The 25351-nt window shown below is 39.4% G+C and overlaps 1 protein-coding gene across 2 annotated transcripts in view; it reads right to left on the bottom strand.

The window, feature by feature from the left end:
- Positions 1-10839: 10839 nt before the first annotated feature.
- LOC115786536 (C-terminal-binding protein 1) overlaps positions 10840-25351 on the bottom strand; it is a 31513-nt gene continuing 17001 nt past the window's right edge. For both annotated transcript variants that reach the window (XM_030738724.1, XM_030738723.1), the window contains exons 2-11: positions 24465-24619; positions 21504-21648; positions 19966-20069; positions 19478-19580; positions 18850-18974; positions 17755-17844; positions 17099-17229; positions 15722-15849; positions 15234-15348; positions 10840-13597 (exon numbers count right to left, since the gene is read on the bottom strand). In XM_030738724.1, the coding sequence (XP_030594584.1) occupies positions 13402-13597; positions 15234-15348; positions 15722-15849; positions 17099-17229; positions 17755-17844; positions 18850-18974; positions 19478-19580; positions 19966-20069; positions 21504-21648; positions 24465-24619 (1292 nt within the window). In that variant the 3' untranslated portion in view covers positions 10840-13401. The remainder of the gene's footprint in view (positions 13598-15233; positions 15349-15721; positions 15850-17098; positions 17230-17754; positions 17845-18849; positions 18975-19477; positions 19581-19965; positions 20070-21503; positions 21649-24464; positions 24620-25351) is intronic.

Raw genomic sequence — 25351 nt, 5'->3', positions numbered from 1 at the left:
TATGTTTTGTTTTCAAATGAGATTACTGTAATACCCTAATCTCTTTCTTCCTACCTCTGTCTCCTTATGACGTCTTGACAGAGTAAAAGTCACCACTTTGTTTTCATAGGTGTGAGCAGTTACTGAATAATATTCTGTGTTAATAGCCTTGCCAGAAGGTATCTCTCAGGTTTCTGTTGTAATGAAAAAATGATGACAGATGAGAGAAGTACTAACCAGAAGTCTGACAGCTGAGAGGGGTGATTGTGAGAAAGCCTGCACACCTATGTCTGTGTGGGCCATGCTGGGAGGTTAATGAAGACAGAAACTAACCACTTAAATTTAGGTATACAAGTAGTTACTGTGTACTTAGGTTCAACTTTGCTGTAGGGATGTAGTTTGAATCTGAAGAGAAATTAAAATAACTTGTTTATCTGTCCCCTGGAGTGCCTGTTATCTGTATAGTTGGAGGCATTTCAGACTACCTAATTATGAACAGATACCCTTGTAAAAGACAATTGTGCCCCTGCATCTGACTAAAACTGAGCTGTTTTTAATCTGACAAACAAATGCGAACACCTAGTTGGAGATGCTTAATGTCAGTGGTATGCTTTGAGTTTATGTTCATAAACTTTCACAAGCAGCTCCACATTAGTTAGTAGGGGTCTCTGTCTAACTCGGCCTATTTCAAAGCTGGAGTGAAATCCTGGCTGTCTTTGAATGTTACAATTGAATTATATTAAGTTTATTGCTCTACAAAAAAAGAAAATCCTCCATAAAACTAGGCCATCTTAGGATTCATCACTGATTGAAGAAATTAAGAACAACCCCAGGTTTCTTTTTAGCACTGTAGGTAGGTGGACAAAGAGTCAGAGCTCTGTTGAAGCGAGTATTCCTTTAACCTTACCTAGTAATGAGTTCTTGAATTTCTTCTCAAAATTTTAACCAGTAGAGAAAAAAAATATTCATGACCATCTCACAGATGTATCATTATTTATTCTACTTTCAGTACTACTGATATTTGTTCAGACTCTTTCTCTCGATTGATCTTTCTGAGTTAATTTCAATAATTATTACCTCCAAACCATTGTGTTTATTAGACCCCATTCCTATGAGACATCTCAAAGAACTCCTACCATTAATTAATGCTTACATCTTAAATTTAGACATTCTGTCTCTATTACTGGGCTACATACCACAGGCCTTTAAGCTGGCAGTAATAAAACTATTATTTAAAAAGCCATCACTTGGCCCAACTGTCTTAGCTAATTACAATCTCCAACCTTCCTTTTAGCTCAAAATTCTTGAAAGAGTAGTTGTAAAACAGCTAACTGATCGTATCCAGAGGAATGGTTTAGAATCGTTTCAGAATTCATCACAGTAAAGAAACAGCATTAGTGAAGGTTACAAATGATCTTACGGCCTCTGACAGTGGACTCATCACTGTGTATGTCCTACTAGACCTCAGTGCAGCATTTGATACTGTTGACCACAATGTTTTATTTCAGAGATTAGAGCATGCCATAGGCATTAAAGGTACTGCGCTGCAGTCTTTTGAATCATATCTATCTAAAAGACTCCTTAGTCACAGTTTAATTATGGAGTTCCGCAAGGTTCCATATCAGGACCAATTCTATTTACATTATACATGCTTCCCTTTGGCAGTATTATTGGAAGACATAGCACCGTGTGTATTTTGTCCTGTCAGTGTTAGGGCTCCCAATGTATTCCACTTGAAGTCCATCTACATTATATTGTAGATAGACTTCAAGCAGATACATTTTATGGCACTCAGACCCATGCCAACGATAGCAGACTGTAAAATGCCCTTAAGGACTGAGGCAGTTATGAAGGCAAAAGCAAGTGGCCGGTGAGTCTATGTGCAGTTGGTGCATCAACTTGCAGCTTCCCAGCACCTGTTATAACCCCCAAAAAGGAATAATCTAGTAAATACCAACAATGCAAGTGGAAATTATATTGATAATGCATTCCTCAACATGCCTAATTAAAGAACCTGGTTTAAAAGGTTTATGCATAATCTGTTAAATTATTGTTATGCTACCATTTTATGATATTAAACTTCTTCCTGGATCAACATTTGAAAAACAGGCTGTCATTAATTTATGAAGGAATGAAGCACTGTTACATGATTGGCAGTGCTTCAGTGGATTTGTTGCTCTTCGCTGACTGAAAGAAGAATAAGTAAGAGTCATGATTTGTTTAAACATGACTTTGGACACTCCTGCTAATGGTTAAATGTTTCTTGGAAATATCCTGCTTTTGGATTAACAGCATGATGTGGGTTTTTCCTTTGGAAAAATAACAGAAGGTCTGTAAAAAAAAAACACATTTTTTGTGGGTTAAGCAAATAGTGTCTCGTATGGTGCAACCAATTTATGAATGGAGAAGTGCTTCTTTGTCTTTCATTATGTTTTTGAGATATAACTGATCTTCTCAGTTTAAAGTGAGGCCACTCAAAATAGGCAGAATTTGGGTTGTCATGTTTAGAGAATGGAAAAGCTGGTCTTGAATGTCCCTTACATTAAGCCTACTTGGATTGTTTCCATTAACCCATTTACTTGGCTCGCAAACGTTTTGGATTGAATAGAAACTAGCACTAACTCAGCCAGCTAGCACATGTAGTTTGCCAAATACAGTGGTTCATCTGCCCCTACAAGTAGTCATCTTACATCACCAATTAGTTTTGGTGTCACACTTTCTAGTGTATTTGGAGTCTAATACTAAAATATGTACATAACAGAACAAATGTGTTAGTGTTTCAAGATAGTGTGTTTGTCTTTTGGGGAAAATTACCAGTAGTGAAACTAGTCAACAAACTTTGAAGCACATAGCAAAATGTGTTTTTCTCCATCTATATGTTTATATGGACCACATGGCAACTGTTAAGTGTCAGCTCCTCCCACCTCAGACACATGTGGGCAGAAAAAAAAAAAAAGGAACTTGGCTGTAGAAAGTGGGTCACCACCTTCACAGGTTTCTTTCACATTGAGAGAAAATGTGAAAACGTGACTGTACAATGATGTCAACTGGATCATTGAAAAAAAAGGCTTTATAGTTCTCCTGAAATATTGACTCAGAAAAGACTCTCTGGTGGAGCGGTATTTGTTAGTTAATCTCGGTCATCTCTGTGTTTTCTCTATTTGTCTCTAGAGCTGCCTTTCTCATAATCTTTGTCCTCTCATTTGAGTCCTGCGGTTTCCCCAGCACTGCATGTTCTATCCAACAGTCTGTTTATTTTTCATATTGTACAGGGTCTTCCAACATTGTATGGGTCTAACAAAATCCATTAGACCAGAGCTAACAATATAATCTATTTTAACAGACACATTTGAGGAACTGGAGCCATTCATTGTGCCTTGTTAAAACCTGAGATATTCAGCATGGCACTTAGAGGCAAAAAAGTAAAAATCAATCCCAGTGTGTTTGGTGTTAAGGACAGCGATCATTGTAATTTATAAAATTTATAAAATACTACAAATTGCAGACATATTGGAAGTCCATTTCTACTGGCCACCTACAAAACGATGACCTGCCAAAGCAGCCGATGGAGTTGGCTCTTTTCAGGCAGCAGTTAGCATTTACAAGCACGTGTCTGGTGTTTATTAACCACCAGACATTTTTCTTGGCAGGGTTGAAGGACCCTATGAAACACTGTGTACACCCAGTGGACACTGAAACCTCCCACTGAAACAAATGCTAATGGAAATCTTACACTTTGTGGGGAACTCATCTCAGCAGGACGCCTCACCTTCTCAGTGTTAGGGCTGCCACTGTATTCCACTGTATTTTTGCACATAATAATCCTCTGTCAGGCTTTGTTTGGACTGCGACCAGTCGATGGGAGAGGAGGGCTGAATAGAAAACAGAAGGGAGAATATTGTCAGGAGGAGAAACCATACAGAGGTGAGAGGAGATGTAAGAGGAAAGGTGAGAATAGCAGTGAGAGAGGAATAGGAGATCCAAAGAGGAAGTGTGAAAACCACCCCATTTATTCCTTTTCCATCATCAACCAATTCATCTGTTGAACCCTGGCACAATCTTTGTCACATTCACAGCTTCTTTCTGCAGTGAGTGTATAAATCTGACTCAACAAAGAATGAACATTTCATCAAGTAGTCAGACTGTGGAGTCTATAATCTGTGGAGTGACTGCAGCTGACAAAATGAATAGCAGCTGCATATAGTAGGCTGTGGATCCCCTAAAAAGATTCCTCCAAAGTAATTTTCCTTAATGCGTTGTAATTCTGGTCAGTTTTATTCATTGCACAAAACTGGAAAATATTATATAGTAGCAGAAACATTTTAAGGGAGATACATTCAAAGATTCCTGGATTGAAATCAAGGGAGAATCTTGTAACAGTGGATATGGTAGAAACATAACTTTCAGGGGAAAGAAGTATTTTTAAACATTCTTTATAAATAGTTTGAAATTAATTTCAGGTGGCTAACTCCAGGGCTGAAAAATGAAGTCAGTGCAGAAGTGCTTAAAAACTGCAGTTCCCACTTAAAGCAGGCTCGAAAACAGTCAGTCCCATAGATTCAACCATTGGAGTGCAAATGTTAGATAGAAAGCACTTAGCCGTAGAAAGAAGTGCTTGTATGAATGTGTGTGAATGGGTGAATGAGGCATGTTGTATAAAGCGCTTTGAGTGCTCAAAGTAGAGTAGAAAAGCATTATATAAGAACAGTCCATTTACCAGATTTCTATGTTAAAATTCTCAACTTTACAGCATTAAAAAGCTATTTTTACAGAAATAGCATACACAAATTGATTGGTGTGTGCTAGCCCTCACTTTTGCTAATCGGAGTGACTGATCTGCATCTCTATCATGTTTGTTTTGTTGGTGCCTTTAGGAGCTTTTTTATTGGGTTTATCTGACAAATAATATGTTCTGCTGTGTGGCACAGCCCATTGTAGAAGTCTGTGGTCCAGTTTTGGTCAGTGGAATTCTAGTATTTCATTAATCTGTATTATTAGACTGGTTAACATATTTGCCTAATATGCTAAACAGCCCCAATTTCAGACTAGGAGGCAACACAAATCCTCGTAGGGGTTGTGTCAGGAAAAGTACCTGGCTTTAAAAAATATTACAAATCAAATATGCAGATCCATCCACTGTGGCGACCCCTTGCAAATAAGGGAACAAAGCTTTATTAGTCAGCACTTTTAGCTGGTACGTGTCCATGTTTTGCTTAGAGACATCTTGCTAAAGCTTCAGTCACACAGGCCTAGAGAACGTGTCTGTCTCCCAAATCCAAACTGGGAGCTGGTTCCACAGAAGAGAGCCCTGAAAACTTAAGGTTCTGCCTCCGATTCTACTTATAAATACCCTAGGAGACTGCTGGCTTACTTGTGGTTCCTAGGATACTTAAGAGTAGAATGGGAGGTAGAGCCTTCAGCTTTCAGGCCCCTCTTCTGTGGAACCAGCTCCCACTCCGGATTCAGGAGACAGACACCCTCTCTATTTTTTAAGATTAGGCTTAAAACTTTCCTTTTTGGGCTGGATCAGGTGACCATGAACCATCCCTTAACTATGCTGCAATAGGCCTAGGCTGCTGGGGGGTTCCCATGATGCACTGAGTATTTCTTTTCATTCACCTCTTTTTATGCTGTTTATACCCCACTCTGCATTCCATCATTAGTTATCATTAGTCTCTCTCCCTCAGCCCCGACCAGTCACAACAGATGACTGCCCCTCCCTGAGCCTGGTTCTGTCGGAGGTTTCTTCCTGTTAAAAGGGAGTTTTTTTTTTCCCCACTGTCACCAAGTACTTGCTCAAGTGCTCATTGACTGTTGGGTTTTCTCTGTAATTATTGTATGTGCCTTGACACAACTGTTGTGATTTGGAGCTATATAAATAAAATTGAATTGAATTGAACCAGCCTGCAGTCTGAGAGCGAAGTGCTCTGTTGAGGTGATGTGGTGCTATGAGGTCTCTAAGATAAGATGGGGCCTGATTGTTCAAGACCTTGTAGGTGAGGAGAAGCATTTTAAATTCAGTTCTGGAAATTAACTGGGAACCAATGAAGAGAAGCCGGTGTGGGAGAAATACGCTCCCACTCATTGCTGAATATGCATGCCTACCTTAAATGCATAGGCATTGATTTTGTTCTTTAATTAAAATAAATTTAAATTGAGCTTTCCTTTTGAGAATTATGTTTCATATTTTTATTCCTGGCTCAGTGTACCCACAGGAGCTTGTTCAAAAGTTCATGCAGTAGCCTACGTTTTGTTGACATCCAGGCCTGTGTGACTGGTAATAGGTAATAAATTAGCACTCCAAGACCAGCACACTCTCTTGTGTAGGGTGGACTGAATGCACAAATCACATACACTAATAAGAAAATAAAGAATAAAAACTAAGAATTAAAAAAAAAAGGGATTAAAATGCAATAATTAACAAATAAAATCTTGATGGTAGATATTGAGGCACCTTTTTTGGACTTGACACATTAAAATGAAAACATAAAGGCATTACTAATGGGATTTCAAATTAGTTTTGGTTCTTGATATGTGATAACTGTTAGTACAGAAAATGAGCTTGTACAGCTGTTTGGTTTTGAGCTCTTAATGTTTTAATATGATGTGTACATAGTATTATAGCACACGAGTATCCCTCAGTGACTTTCATTTTGTCAAATTAGCTCTCTAAGGAAATTAATTTAGAAACCCTGCTTTACTCTAGATTGTTATTCTAGATAAATAAAACCCCTGAATGAAGGAAACAAGTGGAAGAAACCACAGGAAGAATAAGAGTGGAGGGTTCCCTCTTTAAGACAGACAGATGTGCATTAGAAGCTGCATTGAAATCCTTTTTTTCTACAGAGAAAGAAAAAATTCAAGTTACATCATTTTTTGTTATATATAGTATTTTGTAGTTTTTAAAGAGTTTTTTTTTTTTTAGGTTTTGTTCACTTTGTGTGTTAAAGCAAAATATTTAGTAAGGAAGAAACAGATTATAATGCTATAACAAGGATTCATTTAAGTGCCTCGCTCAAGAGCAGCTTTATTATATTTTAAAAAAGAGTGGTGAGTGTTAGTCATTCACCAATCATTTTCTAAACATTTTCATTTCTTGAAATCAGCCACCATCTCTTAAATCTACAAGCTTCACAGTGGAAGATGTGACTGCTTCAAGCTTACTGATAGCTTTATGCAATGCCTCCAGCTACTGAATTACAGTCTGGTGATGGTCTTGAGGTTTATGCACCCCATTTTTTTCCTGACTAAAAGTTCCTGCAGCCTTATGAAAACTCCTCTTCCCCTTTGCTTAGTGCCCTTTGGAGGTCCCCATGCTAGCTGAGTTAAACATGCCCTATGCTTTTCTTTCTTTCTTTTTTTTTTTTTTATTGCATCTGGTTCCCATCATGCTTCCTGAGGTTTAGATTAAACCATCTTCAGTTTCCAGCTGCTGAGGAGCCTGTTCCAGTGGTTGTAACCCTGAATGTATGAACCAGAGAAGTAGGAAGAAACAAAGAAGGAAAAAAAGAGAGCTTGATGGAGAGATTGAGGGTATGCTAGGGGCAAAAGAGGGAATGATGTGAACAAAAGCAAAGACTCACGTGTGTTTCTGCACAAAAGAACCCCTGTCTCGCTTGAAATTTGAACTTTAAACAGTTTTAATAGTTTATTTATTCATACTTTTATTCAAGCCTTAGAGACTTGGATGAATAGTAAGATAACTTGAATAGTAATTTCATCAGTAACCACTTCCTCAGGTACAGTTAGCTCCTGAGTAAATGTAGTTTTTGATTGTAGTGCACATTTTCAGCTTTAATTAAGGGATTTAACAAAATTTTTCCAGTTTCAGTTTCACGTCTTGAACTTAAATTTTTGTAACTACACTGGAGCTTTCAACGTGAAGTTCAAAGAGATGTAGATGCAAGTGAAAGAGTCCTTCATTAGGCTGAAAAACTGGCCAAATCAACTATCTGGTTCTGTCTGGGTCTTTCACCCAGAGTTTGTGTTTTTGGACTTTTAAGTTGTTGTTTTTTTTAATTAAATATCTTCTGTTTGATTCTTAGTTTTCTTATTGTTTAGATTTTCACCTTTGTGTTTTCCCTTAATGTTTTCAAAGCACACTGCAAAAGCTACCCAAGAGTTTCTGAAAGCAAAGAAACAGGATATGCTTCAAAAGCCAAAGCAGTCTCAACCATGGGTTCCATGAGTTCTAGACTTCAGACAGTCATTGACTGCAAAGGATTTTCAACCATGTATTAAAAACAATCCTTATATTTAAAATTATGTCCAATTAATTTTGAGCCTATGTATAAAAATGTCTGTAATGTCCGAACAGTTAATGCTAGGCTTCCATGACACCCCTTAATTTCAAGTTGAAAGTTTGCACTTCAATCACATATTGATTATTTGATTTGAACTCCACTGTGTGTGGTGTATAGAGGTAAGGCTGCTAAAGTTGTGCCATTCTCCAGAAACATATGGACCTAACTTTATGTCTATCTGTATTCTAATTGGTGGCTTTCTACTCTTTGTTGAATGGAAATCCAATTCATTATTCATGGAGGATTCCATGTTCCATATTTTCCCTCCACAGTTTCTACAAGATGAATCTGACCACATCCATTCCACTTCCTTAGTGCAAATATCCAAAAAGGTAGAATACATAAAGTTGCAAGAAAGTCTGTTTGTTGAGTTGTAAATCCAGTGACATGGATGGCATTTGATTCAATTTTAGAGCTTTAAGGGATTGTTTTGATGCCCTGCTCTTTTAGGCATAATTCTCTCTTAAACATTGTAAAATATATTTCACAAACAGTACTTTATTTGCACCCCGTTACCTAATATTCCACCCTAGGCTTTTTACTTGAGCAGCCAATAACTGTTGTGCTTGGCTGAGCAGTCCAGCAAGAAATATCGACACCCACACATATAATGTGACACAGGTGCGTGGTATAAGTCTGGAAGAAGACACGAAGATGAACATAAATTTGTTGCATGAATACATTTAACACATGGAGGTACCAGAGCAGATTCAGATGTTACATCTGGCTTGCATGTTTTTCCTGTTACAGTGTGACTGTTGCAGTTGTGCTGGTGACATCTAGTGGAATTAAGTAGGAAATATATTCAGGGTTGAATAACTTCAAACTAATTATATCAAAGTAAAAAGATCGAAGTGTGTTGTTCTTAATTATGAAAAGAGAAACTTGTTAAGAAAAAAAAGAAGCATATCCATAAAACTATCTGATGTGCCACCTTTGAGTACTGTAGTAAATGTGACACCAGTATTAAGTACTTGTCATGTTAAGCATAAGAGCGTAAAGAAAAACTTTTGGTTTTTTTTTCTGATATATTTCTATGTCATTCTTTGCTTTTCTAGAGAATCTTATGCCTTTATTTCTTGTAGGGTTGACTTCTGATTTGCAGTTCTCTTTTTATTGCCCCCCTCTATAAAGAGTACGTATGAGACAGTTACTTCAGAATGCTGCTGCTGCAATTTCAACAAAAATTAGGAAGAAAGTTCATGTCACTCTGATTCTCAGCTCCTTTCACTGCCGTCCAGTAAGATATAGAACTGAATTAAAAGTATTACTTATTTATTATAAGTATTAGAGCATTAGAGACCTCTAATGCTGCGTTCCATTTACCTCGGAAATCGGATGTCGGAGCTGGTAGTGACGTCATTCTCACGTTGAGCACTTTCCAGTATTAAAGTCGGAAAAGCAGGATTTGTTTTTCTTCTTAGCAAGGTACAGCAATTCACCACTGCAGCACGCTCATGGGTGGAGCCTGGTCAGGGCTATGTGTATAGTTTATTTAGTAAGTCAGGCATGTACAACAGTGGCAGTACAGATTATAAGTTTTACTAATGTTTACATGTACTACCACCATCTTGGATTGTTAAGTTGGTGTTTGTGGGACTGCACCGACTTTCTGAGTTCAAAATCTGACTCAATGGGGTGTTTCAGTTTAAATTTGTGACTGGAAACCATGCCAACTTCTGACTTCAACTGGAACGCACAGTAAAGTCTGCAAGAGCTGGTCACCTAGTGGTGCATAGATCTGAAACTAAACAGGGTGATGAGGCATTTAGTCACTGCCCACTGCTGGACCAAGTACCTAGGGAGGTCAGATCTCCAGCCTTAGGTGTTTTTTAAAAGACGCTAAAAGCAGCATTATTCTCTTATTATTATTTCCTTTTCTTGGTTTTAATATTAAAGCACCTTAAATGACTGTAGTGCTTGAAAGGTACCTTTAGTACAACAATGAGCAAATATGTTGATGAACACTGTGCAGTCCATAGAAGATGAGCTATTTACAAGGGCTGCTTTCATATTTACAGCTGTTTTCATAAGTGAAAGACCTAATGAGTATTTCTAGATCAATCAATTAATAATTTGGTCAATAAAACATCACAAAATTGTGAAAATGGACACCGCAGTCACAAGTCCAATGTGATGTCTTTATATGTTTTATCTCATCAACAGCCTGATACAATCCAGTTTATGTGATGAAGGACAAATTCAAGGTTGAAAACCGATTGTGTGGGAGTTTTGCTTGAACAAGAAAAAAATTATTATTAAATTGTCAAAACAGTGACTTATCATGTTATACTGACCACCAAATCCTTTGTTTGAAGGTGATTATTTAACTCGGCAACTTTAAATCAAACTGTGGTGTGTGTTCCAGAAACATTCAGTACTAAAGTTTCTTTTCTCTGTAAAATTTCAAAGGTCACAGATTCTGACTGCAAAAGTAGAATATGGTTTGTTATTCATGTGCACTTTAAACCAGAGGTTCTCTTATCCTCTTGTACATACCCATAACTTCTCTTTGAAAACAAATAAATCCACATTAAGGATGAATGAGACACAAACATTACCTTTCCACAGTTTATTTCTTTTAAAATAATTCATACAAATGCATACAGTCACAAACGTATCTTTGTCAGGTTGTCAGTTTTGACCAAAAATAATGATATTTACTGTAGAATATAGATTATGTATGTACTGTATATTGCTACGCCTACTACTTTACCATAAAGGGGACCAAGGTAGGCAACAGTGGACTGTGTGTTACTACCAGGGATGGAAATCGAAGCATCTCGACATTTTAATAGCTAATCTGATGCGGCACCCGTCATTTTAAAGGAGGAATACTTGCAGTTTGTTTCAGAAAGAACTAGCAAAGAGTTTCTCCTCCAGAAAATGGTTACATGATCTGTTAAGGAAAGTTTAAGATTCAAGTTCAAGCATTTCAGCGCGATGTCAAGGATTTCGGGGCTCTAGCCTGGCAGTACCATGTGTGCGAGACGCCCCTTTCAGATATCGCTGGTGAAATTTCCATCCCTGATTGCTACGCTTACTACCTAACCATGACGAAGACCAGGTAGGCAACAGTAAACTGTTTTTACTACTCAGCTGCTGGTAGGAGGGGATGAGAAAGCACCTTCACTCAGCAGGCCCAGTAACATCAACAACACAGCAGCTGGAATTGCTAATAAATATTCCAGAGAGAAAAAGAGTTCGGGAGATTTTTCCGCTCGCGTGACATTATCGGTTTCTCGTTTACATTGTGGGAATGTAATCAGTAAAAGCTTTAATTACTGAGAGATTGCTAGGCTAAGTCTGAAGTCAATTCCAAAGTGCTTTCAGTTTGTTTTAAGTATTTAGTTAATGGCAGCCTTTGTAATGATGCTTTGTGGAGAGCACAAGCCACCGCCCCTCCTCCCAGTGCTGCTTTTTTTAGACACAGATACAACCAACTCACATTGACACAGGCAGGCAGAACACCATATGTACACATAGACACAGAGGCCACAGAGGGTGGCTAAACGGTATACTCAGGAAGGACCCCCTCTTGAAAGGTTAAAGGGATAGTAGTCTGGAGAAATCTGTTTGTATTTACTTGCTTTCGAGAAATAGCGTGTATTTGTTCTCACAAGAAGGCCGTTTCTCTTTTTACAAACAAGGACAATCAAGCTGAGTTCACGCTGTATTTTAAAACAGCCTAAAAAAGAATGAAAATTTCATTTGATCCAAGTTCATGCACATGACTGTCAGCAAGCATTAACTTTACTTAACTAAATGTGGCATCTGTACAAGTGAGTTCAGAGCTTCAAATGGAAAGTAGAGTTTTTTGCAACCCTGCTGGCACATTGGACCAACCTATAGCTGCAAGGGCAACTTCAGTTATATACTGACTTTCAGCATGATGAACCATGGCTCAGTGATTGATCAAACTGTTCATGCTCCATGACTTGCACGGTTACTGTGCGTGATAGGGGGACTGTTGTGTCATTAGACAGGCTAAGATAAAATCCTTGTTTCTCAAAGTGTGGGCTGCTGCAAACTTTCAGTGTGCCATCTTGTCAATGTATAAATTAATAGAGACATGGAAAGAAGTTGTCCCAGTCTCAGCATACCATTTTGCCACCTCCCTGCAGCCTTTCCTCCTGCAACCCCCTCGATTTGGGTCAAGCGTTTACACGAGTCCCAAGAGCAAAATCACATGCCCCTTTAACATAACTAACAAAAGCAAACATTAGTTCAACTTTAGCTCTTGTTAAAGTTATTTTTCTAATGTAGCAGGACACCAAAAGGCAAGCAGGTAGAAAAACAAAAGCACTAAGTGGCATAAAAAAATAAAAAAAAACAAAACAAAACAAAAAAAAACTTAATATACCAACTGCGGAAACTTAATTTCCTGAGATGGTGTGCAAAAAGCTGCCTCTTTTGGGGGGGGCTTGCTAATTTGGGGACATAAAAAACAGATATTGTATTCTCCAACTGTTTTGGCTACATAGAGAGATCACCTTTGCTTTTGTTAAGACTGGAATACAAATATCAGTATCATCTTGTTGTAAGTCTAAAAACTGTACACAGACAGGTTACATTCATTGTATAACCTACTAACTTTGTTTGTACATCAAACTAAGGAAAGGACACAGTAAAGAGAGAAAGACATAAACCCCACCCCTCTAACTTTGGACACACTACAGTCTAAGACAGCGGAATTTGATTCTGTATTTTTTTTTTTCTTTCCAAATCAACAGATAGTTATTAGATTTTTTTTTTTTTTTTTTTTTACTTCTGGCAGGGAATCTGAAGATCATCCAGTGATCAGAAGACCAACTTCTGGGTGGGGCAGCGGACAGCTATCTTGCTCTTTAGTGAGGGCATCCAACAGCTATCCACTCCTTTTGCTCATCGCCACCTTCCTCATCTTCCTCTTTGGAGTGTGAAACGGCTGTTGGAAACCAGTTGCCAGAGAGCTCGTGTATTGATTGTAATTGGGACCTCAACCGGTCAATCTGACACCAAACCTGTCCGATAACAACTTGTCACTAGGGAACTTATCGCTATGACACCGGTTGCTGTGCCAACCACCACCAGTCACCAAACAACACGGGCAAGCGTGTGTTTTGTGTTTGTGGAGGGGCTACAGCTGGTCGTTTGGATGTTGCTCTCTGTCACCCTCTGGTGGCTTCACTGTGTTTTGTCCTGGAGACGGGGCGTGAGGAGGGTGCGTGACAGCAGGCGGGAGGGTGTGCGCGATCGGCACAGTGCTCGGCACGATGCCTTCGACAGGTGGAGGGAGACCGCCAGACGGCAAGTTCACCACTCCTGGGGGATACCTAGAAGTGACAGAGATGGAAAGAGATTAAAAACTGAGTAGAAAAAATGAACTGTCATCCAAATTGCAGTTAATCGAATATCATTAAAGTCACTATCTCATCTGAGTATCTGATCATGAAGATAGGTGTACTTTTATTTAACCAGGTTTTGAGTTCCTACCACCATTTAAAATAATTTTCATGTGTTCTATTTATTTTGTTTTTATTTAAAAACAGAACATCTGTCATTCTGTTTCCTGTTCCTTATGTTTGCACATTTGTTGGAGAAACTCAGAAGAATTTTCTCAAAATATAGCATCCCAGTGTACTTCAGACCCAGCAGCACAAAAACTAGCTCATCCCATGGACAAAGCACCCAGACACAAGCTAAACAACATACTGAATGGTGTGCAATGCAGTGAGGAGTGCTTAGACCTTTTGGAGAAAACAAACAACCACTTCACAGATGCATGGCACTGTGGACAAGGCTAACCTGTACATCTGGACCTAAAGAAGAAAAGACACTCTTTCAAAGATGCTGTTGTTCACAAAGAGGTGTAAAGGAGCCCACTGTGTATGACCATCACTAAGCAGAGGTGGTGGCCTACAGCACTAGCTATCAGCCACCTATAACACTGTATTGAGCTCCCTTCCCAGGCGGTTTAACCCCTGCTTCCACTTTGACCCATGTGACCTTAATAACCCACATGATGGCGGGGTGGGGCTGTGTCTCAGAAAGGATTCACACCTTGGCCCTGTGACGGTAATAGCCCACGTCTTGAGTCACATCTTGGCTCAATGACTCAGATGACTACAGGCTGGGTCAATGACTCTCAGGTCCACCCCCAAGGGGGCAACCCCACCTGGGACTTTCCATGTTCATTTCAAGCGCTCAAGAAAACCAAACACACTGAAAATCTAACAATGGATAAAAATCAGAAGTGCTTTAAATACAAAAAATTAGCCTTCATTTTTTTTTTTTTTGGTAGTTAGAAGAAATCTAATTTGAATATAAACTGCTAATCATAAATAAAAAATGTGTTTTTCATAGATCCAAACAGCGGTTTGTGTAATATGTGTGGTGCAGTGTTTGCATTGGTAGCTGTAAGCTGTGAACCTCTAAGCAGAACTGTGTTGCTATTTTGGGATATGATACACCCTGCAAGCACTTTTCAATACCCCAGCAGCCAGTGTGTTGTTGTGCTGACATTGCCTGGCTGAATTCCTCATTGCAGGCAGAGACACTGTCTACCCATCAGTATAATTATAGACTGGCGTGCCACCTCTCTTATCATGTGTAGTCAGAACTGTCATCACATCCGTGAGCTGGAAATCCAACAGGGCAGCAACACACTCCTTTATAGATCAAGTACATTTGAAAAACCAACACAAAGATCAACTGTAGATTGTAGCTCTTATACCCTGACAGTTTAAAGGTTAAGATTTCACTATAACTGGTAAATTTGTAGTAATTAAAAAAAAATATTGAAGATAATTAAAGATATTTATTTTATTCTGTGTGTCATTCAGGGAATCACATAATCTGTTGTGGTTAACTGAACTTTGAAGATTAAAATCAAATGTCATTAACTTTTGTTACATTTAAGTGGTAGCAGGAGCAGGTGAAAAGCCCCGTCAAATAATTGTAGGTTGTTACCTGTAAGCCCCGTTGAGTTCAGGGTGGACGGTCGCTGGGTCAACTCCTGCCCAGTGGTTGTTTTGGGTGAGGAACTCTTTATTGACACAGTTCTTCAGACTGTCTGGGATGCGACCTTAACAAAAGAAAGGCAACAAATCTATGTCTTTGTGAAAAGAAACACAAATAATGACATTTAGGGGAACTAGTAAGAGTTACTGAACTACATTTCAAAGCAGGTGGGGCTTGTTTCTCCACTACACTGACCCACTTTGTGCAGAGACTTAACGGGGCATTCATATATACAGAGTCCCTGATGAAACCACATGAAGCAGAAATACAGGAAGAATAAGAAACACAAAAATAGAATGGAAGGAAAGGAAAGACTCTGAAGGCCTTTATATTCCCTCTACAGGAAGAATGGAATACCTAAAAATACCACTTTTTGTCCATCAGAGGTCATGTTGTCAGCTAACGTTTGTGTTTCCGTGACTGTGTGTGTACACTACCTGTCACAGCCCTTCGGATCTCCCTGGCTGCTTCCTCTCGCATTTCCAGTGACGCCTGTTCACTGTACCAGGCAGCGTGCGGTGTGCAAATCAGATTGGGGGCATCTTTGAGTGGACCCTGACTGAAACTGAGAAATACACAAACAGTACAATCATTCTGAGCCACAGCAAAAGGAGTTTATTCAGCACTCAGCTACACTTTTAATTACTCAGAAACAATTAATCAGGTTCTTTAGTGACAGCTTTTAAATTCCTTCTGTGTAATCTATAGTCAAAAGATATTCTTTGAACCAGACTGAGATGATTTGAGCTTTGTGACATGTAGGCTGTGGTGTTTAAACAATGCTCAGTTGGTAGTAAGGGCCCCAAGTGTGCCAAGAAAATATCTCCCTTACCAATAGAAGGTAAGATGGATCCATGCCTTCAAATTCTGACCCTGCCATCTAAATATTGCAGCAGGAATTGAGACTCATGAGACCAGACAACATTTTTCCAATCTTCTGTAGCTGTAGTTCAGGAGGTAGAGCAGGTCACCTCCTGATTGGAAGGTCAGCGGTTTGATTCCGGGCTGCATGCCATAGTATCCTTGGCCAAGATACTGAACCCCAACTTGCTCTCCAATGCAAGCGTTGGAGTATGAATGTGTGTGAATGTTAGACAGTAAGCACTTAGCTTAGTTACTCATGGAAGTGCTTGTATGAATGGGTAAATGTAAACGTGTTGTATAAGCGCTTTGAGTACTCAGACAGAGTAGAAAAGCGCTATAAGAACTAGTCCATTTACCAATCTATTGTACAATTTTGGTGGTGAAATTGTAGCGTCGGTTTTGTGTTCTTAGCTGGCAAGAGTGGCACCGGTGTGGTCTTAGTACTGCTGTAGACCATCTGCTTCAAGGTTCAGTGTGCGTTCAAAGATACTCTTCTGCATACCTTGGGTGCACTGAGTAGTGGTTTGAGTTACTGTTACCTTCCTACCAGCTCAAAGCAGTCTGGCCAATCAACAGGGCATTTCCACCCAAAAAACTGCTGCTCACTGGCTATTTTCTCTTTTTTGGACTATTCTCCGTAAACCCTCCAGATGGTTGTGTGGGAAAATCCCAGCAGATCAGCATTTTATGAAATATTCAGACCAGCTCATTTGGCACCAGCAACCTTGCCACGTTCAAAGTCACTTAAGTCACCGTTTTTTTCCTCATTCTGGTGCTTGGTTTGAACTTTCAGCTGGTTGCCTTGACCATGTCTAAATTCAACATATGTGTACCTAATAAATTGACCAGCAAGTATTGGTATGTCTAATCAATTATTAAAGATAAATTAACACATGGCAAACAGTCAGTCCTTTAACAGCATTAATCTGTGTGTAAAAAAAGTGTGTTACCTGAAAGGCTCTGTCTCATGAACATCCAGGGCAGCTCCACGTATCCTCCCCTCCTTCAGGGCCTGAGCCAGAGCCTTCTCATCCACCAGACCCCCCCTTGCTGTGTTCACCAGAAACGCCCCCTGACGCATCTTTAATACACACACACACACACACACACACACACACACACACACACACACACACACACACACACACACACACACACACACACACACAGTCAGTGATATGTTCAGTTAAAGCTTTACACCACATTTACATTTTAAGACTTGGACATTAAGACTCTGTGACATTAAATATGAAACAAATCACGTTCAGTAAAGCTAATACAAAAAGATTTTATGGTAATATTTAATGGGTCTGCACTGAGTAGTTGTCTTTTTACTTTTCCTCCCCCACTCAAGCCAGAAGTGTTTAAGAGCTAAAATCCTTTAAGCTGGAGAAAAGCCAATATCTGATATTCCTTCAGACACAGTGCAGAGAGTACAGAACCTCATTAATCTGCAAAATAGTGGGCTTCCCTGGGTCTGTGCCTCTTTAATATTTATGGCTTTGGGATTCGGTAGTTGATGTGAGGATAAATAAATCATTTATGTGCCTGTGTACCTGCTCAGTTTTACGTGAGCTTGGTGATGACCACGTGTGCTCATCTTTACCTGTTTGATGGTGAAGTCGTTGATCAGGTGGTGGTTGTGTTCGTTGAGACTGCAGTGCAGAGACACACAGTCAGAGTGGAAGAGCAGATCCTGAGGAGGAGAGAAAGAGGAGCCATTAAATCCCAATCCTAACACTGAAATGTTGAACCCAGTCCAGAGAACGTGTATGTTTTCACAGTTAGTTACTGAGCACAAGGTGGCGGCCCTCCTTTTCCACACACAGTGGTCACAGCACCATTGCAATAAATACGTATTTGTCACGGTGGATTGTGGAGAAAGCATTTTTGTCAGCAAAGAGAAATGGAGACAAAGAATTTGTTTCCCAGTAAAAAAGAGGATTTAGACTGAATCCATTTAAATGCTGTGCTAGTGATGAGCTTTTATTGGCTAAATAGGCATTGAATGGAATTTGGAGCATACAGTCAAATATCATTGCTGGTGCTTTGCTGATATTTGTGTTAAGTGCAACGCAGTCAGCATTCACTTTTGATACAGGTGTATTTTGCTATGCTTTTCCTTATTTTCTGTCATGTGTATATTGTTACAATAGTGATAGATTAATACAGTAGTACAATAGCTTCACACTGCTCTCAATGCTTGCTTTCTACCAGTTTCTTGCACTCTGGGTTCTGTTTTTCAGATCTCCTGTTTATAAGGGGCAGCCAACCAGGAGAAAGTAAAGAAAAACAAGCTAAAACTGCTTATCTCATACAAAGGATCAATGACAAAGGGGATGCAACAAAGCCCAATATGAGATAAATATAGATTTTTGTGAGTCATGCAAATATGGAGCAGGAAATTAGCATAGTATGTCCCCTTTAAAATCCAAATCTCAGTTGTAAATCCATTTAAAATGAAATGAGCTATGGAAATTATTTGTCTTTCTCTTTTTATGGCCTCAGTGTTATATAGTGTACATTAGCAATGCCTGTAGAAGTCAAGGAAAAAGATGTACTTGCGGGACTTTTTGATGTAGAGGTATGGAAGGGTATGATGTAGAGTTTAAATAATGGCTTTTCTATCATTCACAAGAGCTCGACACAGACAAAGAGGATGATGTTTCATAAATAAAAGTTTTTTTTTTGTGTGTTTTACCTGTAGTGTGGTGACCCTTTGTAATCCCAGGGATCTTTCTACACCGTCAGCCAAATAAGGGTCATAGAAAATCACATTGAAGCCGAAGGCTTTGGCTCGAAGGGCTACAGCCTGGCCCACTCGACCTAGAAACACATGAATACCCACAGACATGGAGTCACACAAACATCAATACCCATTGAGGGGCACTAGAAAAACTGCAAACAAATATAAAACCATTTGAATATAATGTAAAAAAGGAAAAAAGCTACAGTAATATATATCCTTGTGCATCTAATATTCCTGTTTTTTGTCTTTTGACTAACAGAAATTACATGCTGTGATTCTCTAACTGCTACCCACATTTGCTCATTATTACTGGAAAAACCTTTTAGACGCTACGAGGAAGAGATTTGCTTCTGGTTAATCCGCTTATATTTTATTGGCAGTAACTCCTTGGGAAGCCAATTTAGCTGCGCTAAGAACAAAACTTCCCAAAATCAAACTAGGGAAAAAAAAAAGAACAAATTTAAAATGCAGTCTTCTGACCAGTTTTATAGATGCATGTTAGTATTATCACTGCATACTGACCTTAGTATACATTAAAAGGCGCTGCTGCACATACGCTCATGTTTGTGTTGTTACTCACCGAGCCCTATGAGTCCCAGGGTCTCGCCTCTGATCCTCGCCGCTCCCGATGCCACCTCACGGATCTGTTCCACGCTCTGAACCCGGGTCCCCTCCCGCAGAGCCTGGCGTGAATACCAATTAATTATTACATGCAAATGCAAGACAGAGCGCACAAACATTACAGTTTAACATGATTCAAGCTATATATATCATAATATCTGCACTTAATGACCAAAGTCTAAGTCGTTTGAAGTGATTATACAATAAGTCTAAATAATGATTTGAGGAACAAATCATTTTACTGTACCTTCTACATCTTACATCAACGTCTTTCAAATACAGCCACATTCTAAAGAAAATGAATGAACGTTTCAATTTTTCTGATTAGTAACTGTCGAAACTGAAATTGTGATAACCGAATGCACGCCTCTAACCAAGACATTTAAATTAAGTTGTTTAAATCCATTTAATTTCAGTCTCTTATATCAGCCACATGGAGCTACAAACCTGGTGCAGCCAGGTGGTACGTCGGTACAAGGTGAGGATGTGACACAGCGTGGAGTCCGCTGTTTCCTCCACGGAGGCAGCTGGCATATTACATACAGCTATGCCTGTTGGACCAGAAAGCAGATAAGGCTTGGTAATAGCTTTTTAAAACCGTTTTGGGAGAGAAATGAAGTTTGGTGAAAGCTATTTTCATGGGGAAGTACAGGCTGTAGGTGTCAGCAGTTTTTTTTTTTTTTTCTTCAAAACACAAAACTACTCAACACTTTGAGTGGAAGAAGATAAGGGAAGTTAGTAAAGTTCGGGCTGTTGCAGGAGGAAAATGAGTTTAAAAAAAGCTTTAATGAGTTCTCTCTTTTTTTGCAAATATTACTGATTCTTGCAAACATGTCAACAGAAACTGGTAGCTAGGAAGTTTAAAATTTGACTTCATGTTTAAGTAATATGTAGTTAAGCAGCTTTTGGTGCCTCTTTTTTTCATGTTCCATAAATTCAATTTTTTACACAAAGGGGCCCTGTTATTATAATTTACAATGCATCTTTACACATGGGCTCTACTGCAGTAGCTATGAATTAATATTTCTAAATAGACCTTATAGAATAGGGCAGAACTCTGTTGATCCCTTGTAGGAAATTGCTTTGTTACAGCAGCAGCAATTAACATTAATATCAGGACATGATATGAATACTATATACTATATAAATACTATAGGCTTTATACACAGTATAAATACTATTTAACTAAGAATATTATATACACAATATAAGTGCTATATAAACAACATAAATATAAATACTATATAGATACATACAGTACAAATAAATAAATATAAATACAAATATTGCAGCCACTCAGTTCATCCTCTGTCTGAAACAACCAGTTTTGGCTCCCTTCCCCCTCCCTTAAAGCAAATTTTCTTGTGATTGGCTGCTCCACACAAACAGAAGGTTTGAACAGCAGGTGGGTGTGGCTTCTGTGTTTATTGTCAGCTCCCATTGACATCATGTAGTGCCAAGAAACAAAGCGTTTCAAGCAGTCAGAAGCATAAGCAAGAATATGTATAGAATATAAAAAGTAAGGAAAAGTATAAATATTTGCAGCATAGCTGACTAACTCAGTAAAATGTGTGCTTAATTATGATAAATTAATTTAGATTAAGTGAACTAATGGAAAGGATCATTTTGACTACGTGAAGCTACTTTCCCTGCTTCCACAGGAAGGGCATCCCAAAGATTGGGTCAGTGTTTATTGAATAATAAATGCATACACCACTGCTCACCAAAAATGAAATACAACAAGAACCTGAATTAGATGTAAAACAGTGGTTTTGCAGCAACAAAGTCAAACCTGGTTCAGCTGTTCACCAAATTACATACTGTACATCTCTTTCCTGTTGGATTACTAACGGGAAATTTAAAATCTGTGCCAGTTCTGCTTGTGTCTTTCAGTCAGAGAGGGTAATTAGCACCAGTGAAATAGGTGGGAAACACAATTTTGTTATGACACAAATATGTGTACATGTATGTGTGCTTGTTCCTACCGAGTTCTCCGGCAGATTTAATATCGATGTTGTCATAACCGCTCCCGATACGGACGATGATACGCAGAGCTTTAAACTTCTCCAGGTCTTCTCTCATTAGAGTGATGGTGTGGTACATCAGTGCTCCTACAGCTTCATTTAGGACCTGGACACACACAACACATACCATTAAGTTAACTCATAGGGAGAATTTTTCTTTTTAAAAGATTTTTTTTGGGTCTTTTTGCCTTTTATTGGATAGTGCACAGTAAAGAGAGAAAAAAGTGGGGGCTGCCCACACCACAAGGATGTGGCGTACACGGTCCCCTGCTCATCCACTGAGCCACCCTGGCGCCCAAGAAATGCACTTTTTATGGCTTTACTACACTGTTGGTATTCAAACCCAGATATAGAACAGAAGCATGTGCATATTTGCAACATCTGAATATGTGCACCATATTTGCATGCATTTGTATTGTGGCCAGTTAAGGCTTGACAGAAAGTCTAAGCAGCTAGAGTTCATTCGGTTCACTGTTCCTCAGTATTATAGTAAGATTAGTTCTTCTGATGCTGCTCTCATACCCTATTTTTCCCTAAAAATTTTATTTCATTGAGCTTTTGCCTTTTTTAACAAAAGGATTTCAGAAAAGGTGTCTTCATGTAACTCAACTGTCTAAAATTCACACTGAATTCTGTGATTTTTAATCAGATCCATCCATCCATCCATCCATTTTCTTCCGCTTATCTGGAGCCAGGTCACAGGGGCAGCAGTTTAAGCAGAGAAGCCCAGACCTCCCTCTCCCCAGCCACCTCCTCCAAATCATCTGGGGGGACCCCAAGGTGTTCCCAGGCCAGCCGAGAGATATAATCTCTCCAGCATTTCCTGGGTCTGCCCCAGGGCCTCCTCTGGGTAGGACATTCCCAGAACACTTCACCTAAGAAGCACCCGGGAGGCATCCTAATCAGATACCCGAACCACCTCAACTGGCTCCTTTCGATGTGGAGGAGCAGAGTTCTAGCTTATTGTCTATAACAATAACAGTAATGGCTCAGAAGCAGATAATATAATTATCATATGGAATTGGAATATATTGCAAAGAGCCGTCAAGGACCCATCACCTTTTAATTGGTTCTCAAGTAATCGTGTAATCTTTTGTAATGTTGCCAGCCCCCTGCTTCTTGTATGTGAGAGGATGAAAATGACATGTGGTTCAATTATAGTAAAGAAGCCCTTTTAATTACACAATGAGGTGGCTGCTTATTAGAGAACCAGAGACAGAGAGCAAGAGAAAGATAGTGAGGGAGGGAGTGCCATCTGTTTCTCCCACACTGTGGCCTACTGAGCGTGCTCGCAGAGAGAGTGCGCCTGGCAGACACCCAGTACAAGACATAACCCTGCCAGACATACAAACCCATTTGCAATCCATAGTGGCTGTGACAGGATCTGACCCACATTTAAGTTTGTACTCTTAATTTCATACGTCTTTTTGTTTTAACATAATCTCTGGGGTTTTTTGGGGTTTTTTTTTGGGGGGGGGGGGGGGGGGGGGTAAAGTAAACCCGTGCCATCAGAGATGAAACAAAATCAGTTGATGGAAAAAAACATGCTCATTCAGTTGGTCAGTATATTCAGGTAGTCAGCTGACCTAATTTTCTAGACACATAACATTTCTGAATCAAGACCTGACCAACTAAAGCACCCCAGAGCCTATCACTGCTCCCACAGGCTTGTACGGTAGGCACTAGGCATGACGGATGAGTCACTTCATCTGCATCTCTTCTTACCCATCACTCTGGAACAGAGTAAATCTGGACTCATCAGACCACATGACCTTTTTCCATTGCTTCAGAGTCCAATCTAAGAAGTCTTTTTCTGATTATCCTCACTAATAGGTGGTTTTCTTAAGACTACACAGCTGTTTAGTCCTAATCCCTCCAGTTCTTTTCACATTGTGTGTGTGTGGAGATGCTTTTACTTTCTCTAATTTTGCATTTCTTCCTCAAAGATGATGGTTAATAGTGTTTAATAATGTGCTGGACAGTTCTTACCCCAGTTTCAGTAGTTTTAATTTCTCCTTATTTGTTTTCTTTGCTTGATGCAGGCCAATATTTTGACCTTTCTAGAACAGTGTAAGATCTTTTCCAGATGTCATCCAACTAGAGTCCAATTGATAGCGAGGTTTCTCACATGACGCCATGCGAACATTGCTCGAGATTTGTCCGCCTTATTGAAAGGGGTACAACCACTGGCTGCTAGGGAAATGTGTGCTGGCTCTCACTAGAGGAAATCAGTTGGGAAAAGGTTGCTATACCAGAAGATGCCTGGAGAGTAGCTGGGCAGTGTTTGTAGACAAGTCTAAACTACAACCACAGCAATATGCTAGCGACTGCCATCAACCTCCAGCAACCTCTGCTTAGTCCCATTCCTTTACTTCTTAGTTTCTCATATATATATATTTTTTTTCCTCAGTATTTTAGGCCTTTATTAGATGGGGCAGTGTTGCTTAGACAGGAAAGCAGGGAGAGAGAGAGAGAGAGAGAGAGAGAGGGAATGACTTGCAGGAAATGGTCTTCCAAACCCTTTTTTTAGTCTCTCCAGTCAGTCCTATTTAAAGCACAGAACTGTCATTCTTGATCACTCAGTCTGTAAATTAATAGACTTTAACTTTAATAATTGGTTAAATGTTTCAGACATTATAAAGTAAAAAAACATTTAATCATTTCAGCTTCTCTAATTTGAAGATTTAATGCTTTTTTTGGGTCACTTCTGATGGTAAATGAAGCCTCTTTGGGTTTTGGACTCTGGGTTAGACAAAACAGGGAAGCTGATGCTGCCTTAGGCTGTGCCACTTTGTGTCTCTGGAAATTCGTGATGTGAATTTTAATCCACTTGGTTACTGTTTAGCTGAGAGCTAAAATTTCCAAGTCAAGATATAATACAATTATGTCATTTGTGTGTATGTGTTACATTAAGCATGTTACCTTCTCGTGGATCTCCTGTGTGGACTGAGCGTCACAGAAGGCCACGGTTGCTACATCTTTTAAAATGGGCATCTCCACGGTGCAGTCTCGCCCGTCCAGCAGCGCCACCAGGGGGCGTGGATGCATGGGCCCATTCATAATGGGGGGCCTGATGCCTAAAAACACAAGATGTGAGGGACAAAGAGTCAGATGGGCAGAACAAAAGTGGGGAAAAGAGGACAGTGGAGCATGGGTGGAAAATGGGCTGTGGTGCAGAAACACCTACACAAGTGCAAATCTCCTCAAAAGAAATTAGGACAGTTGCGCTGTACTTCATCTCAACTTTCAGCTGTCACTTTTGTGGGTGGGAAATCTAAAAATGAACATAAGGATTAGCTCCCCGGCACACATGAGGCCGCTGCTGTATCTGCATCCCATAATGTTTCTGCTCTGGGGTGATGGTTGCCACGCCAACTATGACAATAGGCGTGGAGGAAAAAAAAAACAGAGTTTCTCGGAGCAGCTGTCTGCCTGTTGCAGAGCTAATTCCTCTTGTGTGAGGTCATGTTTCACAGCTGTTTTTCTCCTCATAACTTTGAAATATTTCACTGTTTTGGTTTAATTACTGCTGACTTTCTGATTAAATTTGCTGACTTTATGAAACAGGTGGTAATTTTGAAGATGGATGAGATGGGTCTTGGATATTCTAGTAGAAAATAGCGTTGAAAAGGAGAAACTTTAATAACAAGGAAAATACAGTCAGTGATAATAAAGAATAGCCTTTTGCTTTCCAGCCTGTTCACTGAACATAAATGCTCATCCCCATGGACTCAGTGAATCTTGGGAGCTGCTTACTTGGAAAAAATAAGGCAGTGTTGACAAGAAACTAACTAAGCATGCAGTTTGAA

The sequence above is a fragment of the Archocentrus centrarchus genome, chromosome 10, assembly GCF_007364275.1.
Source record: "Archocentrus centrarchus isolate MPI-CPG fArcCen1 chromosome 10, fArcCen1, whole genome shotgun sequence".
In the NCBI taxonomy this organism is placed as follows: Eukaryota; Metazoa; Chordata; class Actinopteri; order Cichliformes; family Cichlidae; genus Archocentrus; species Archocentrus centrarchus.
This window is presented reverse-complemented; position numbering and strand designations above follow the sequence as displayed.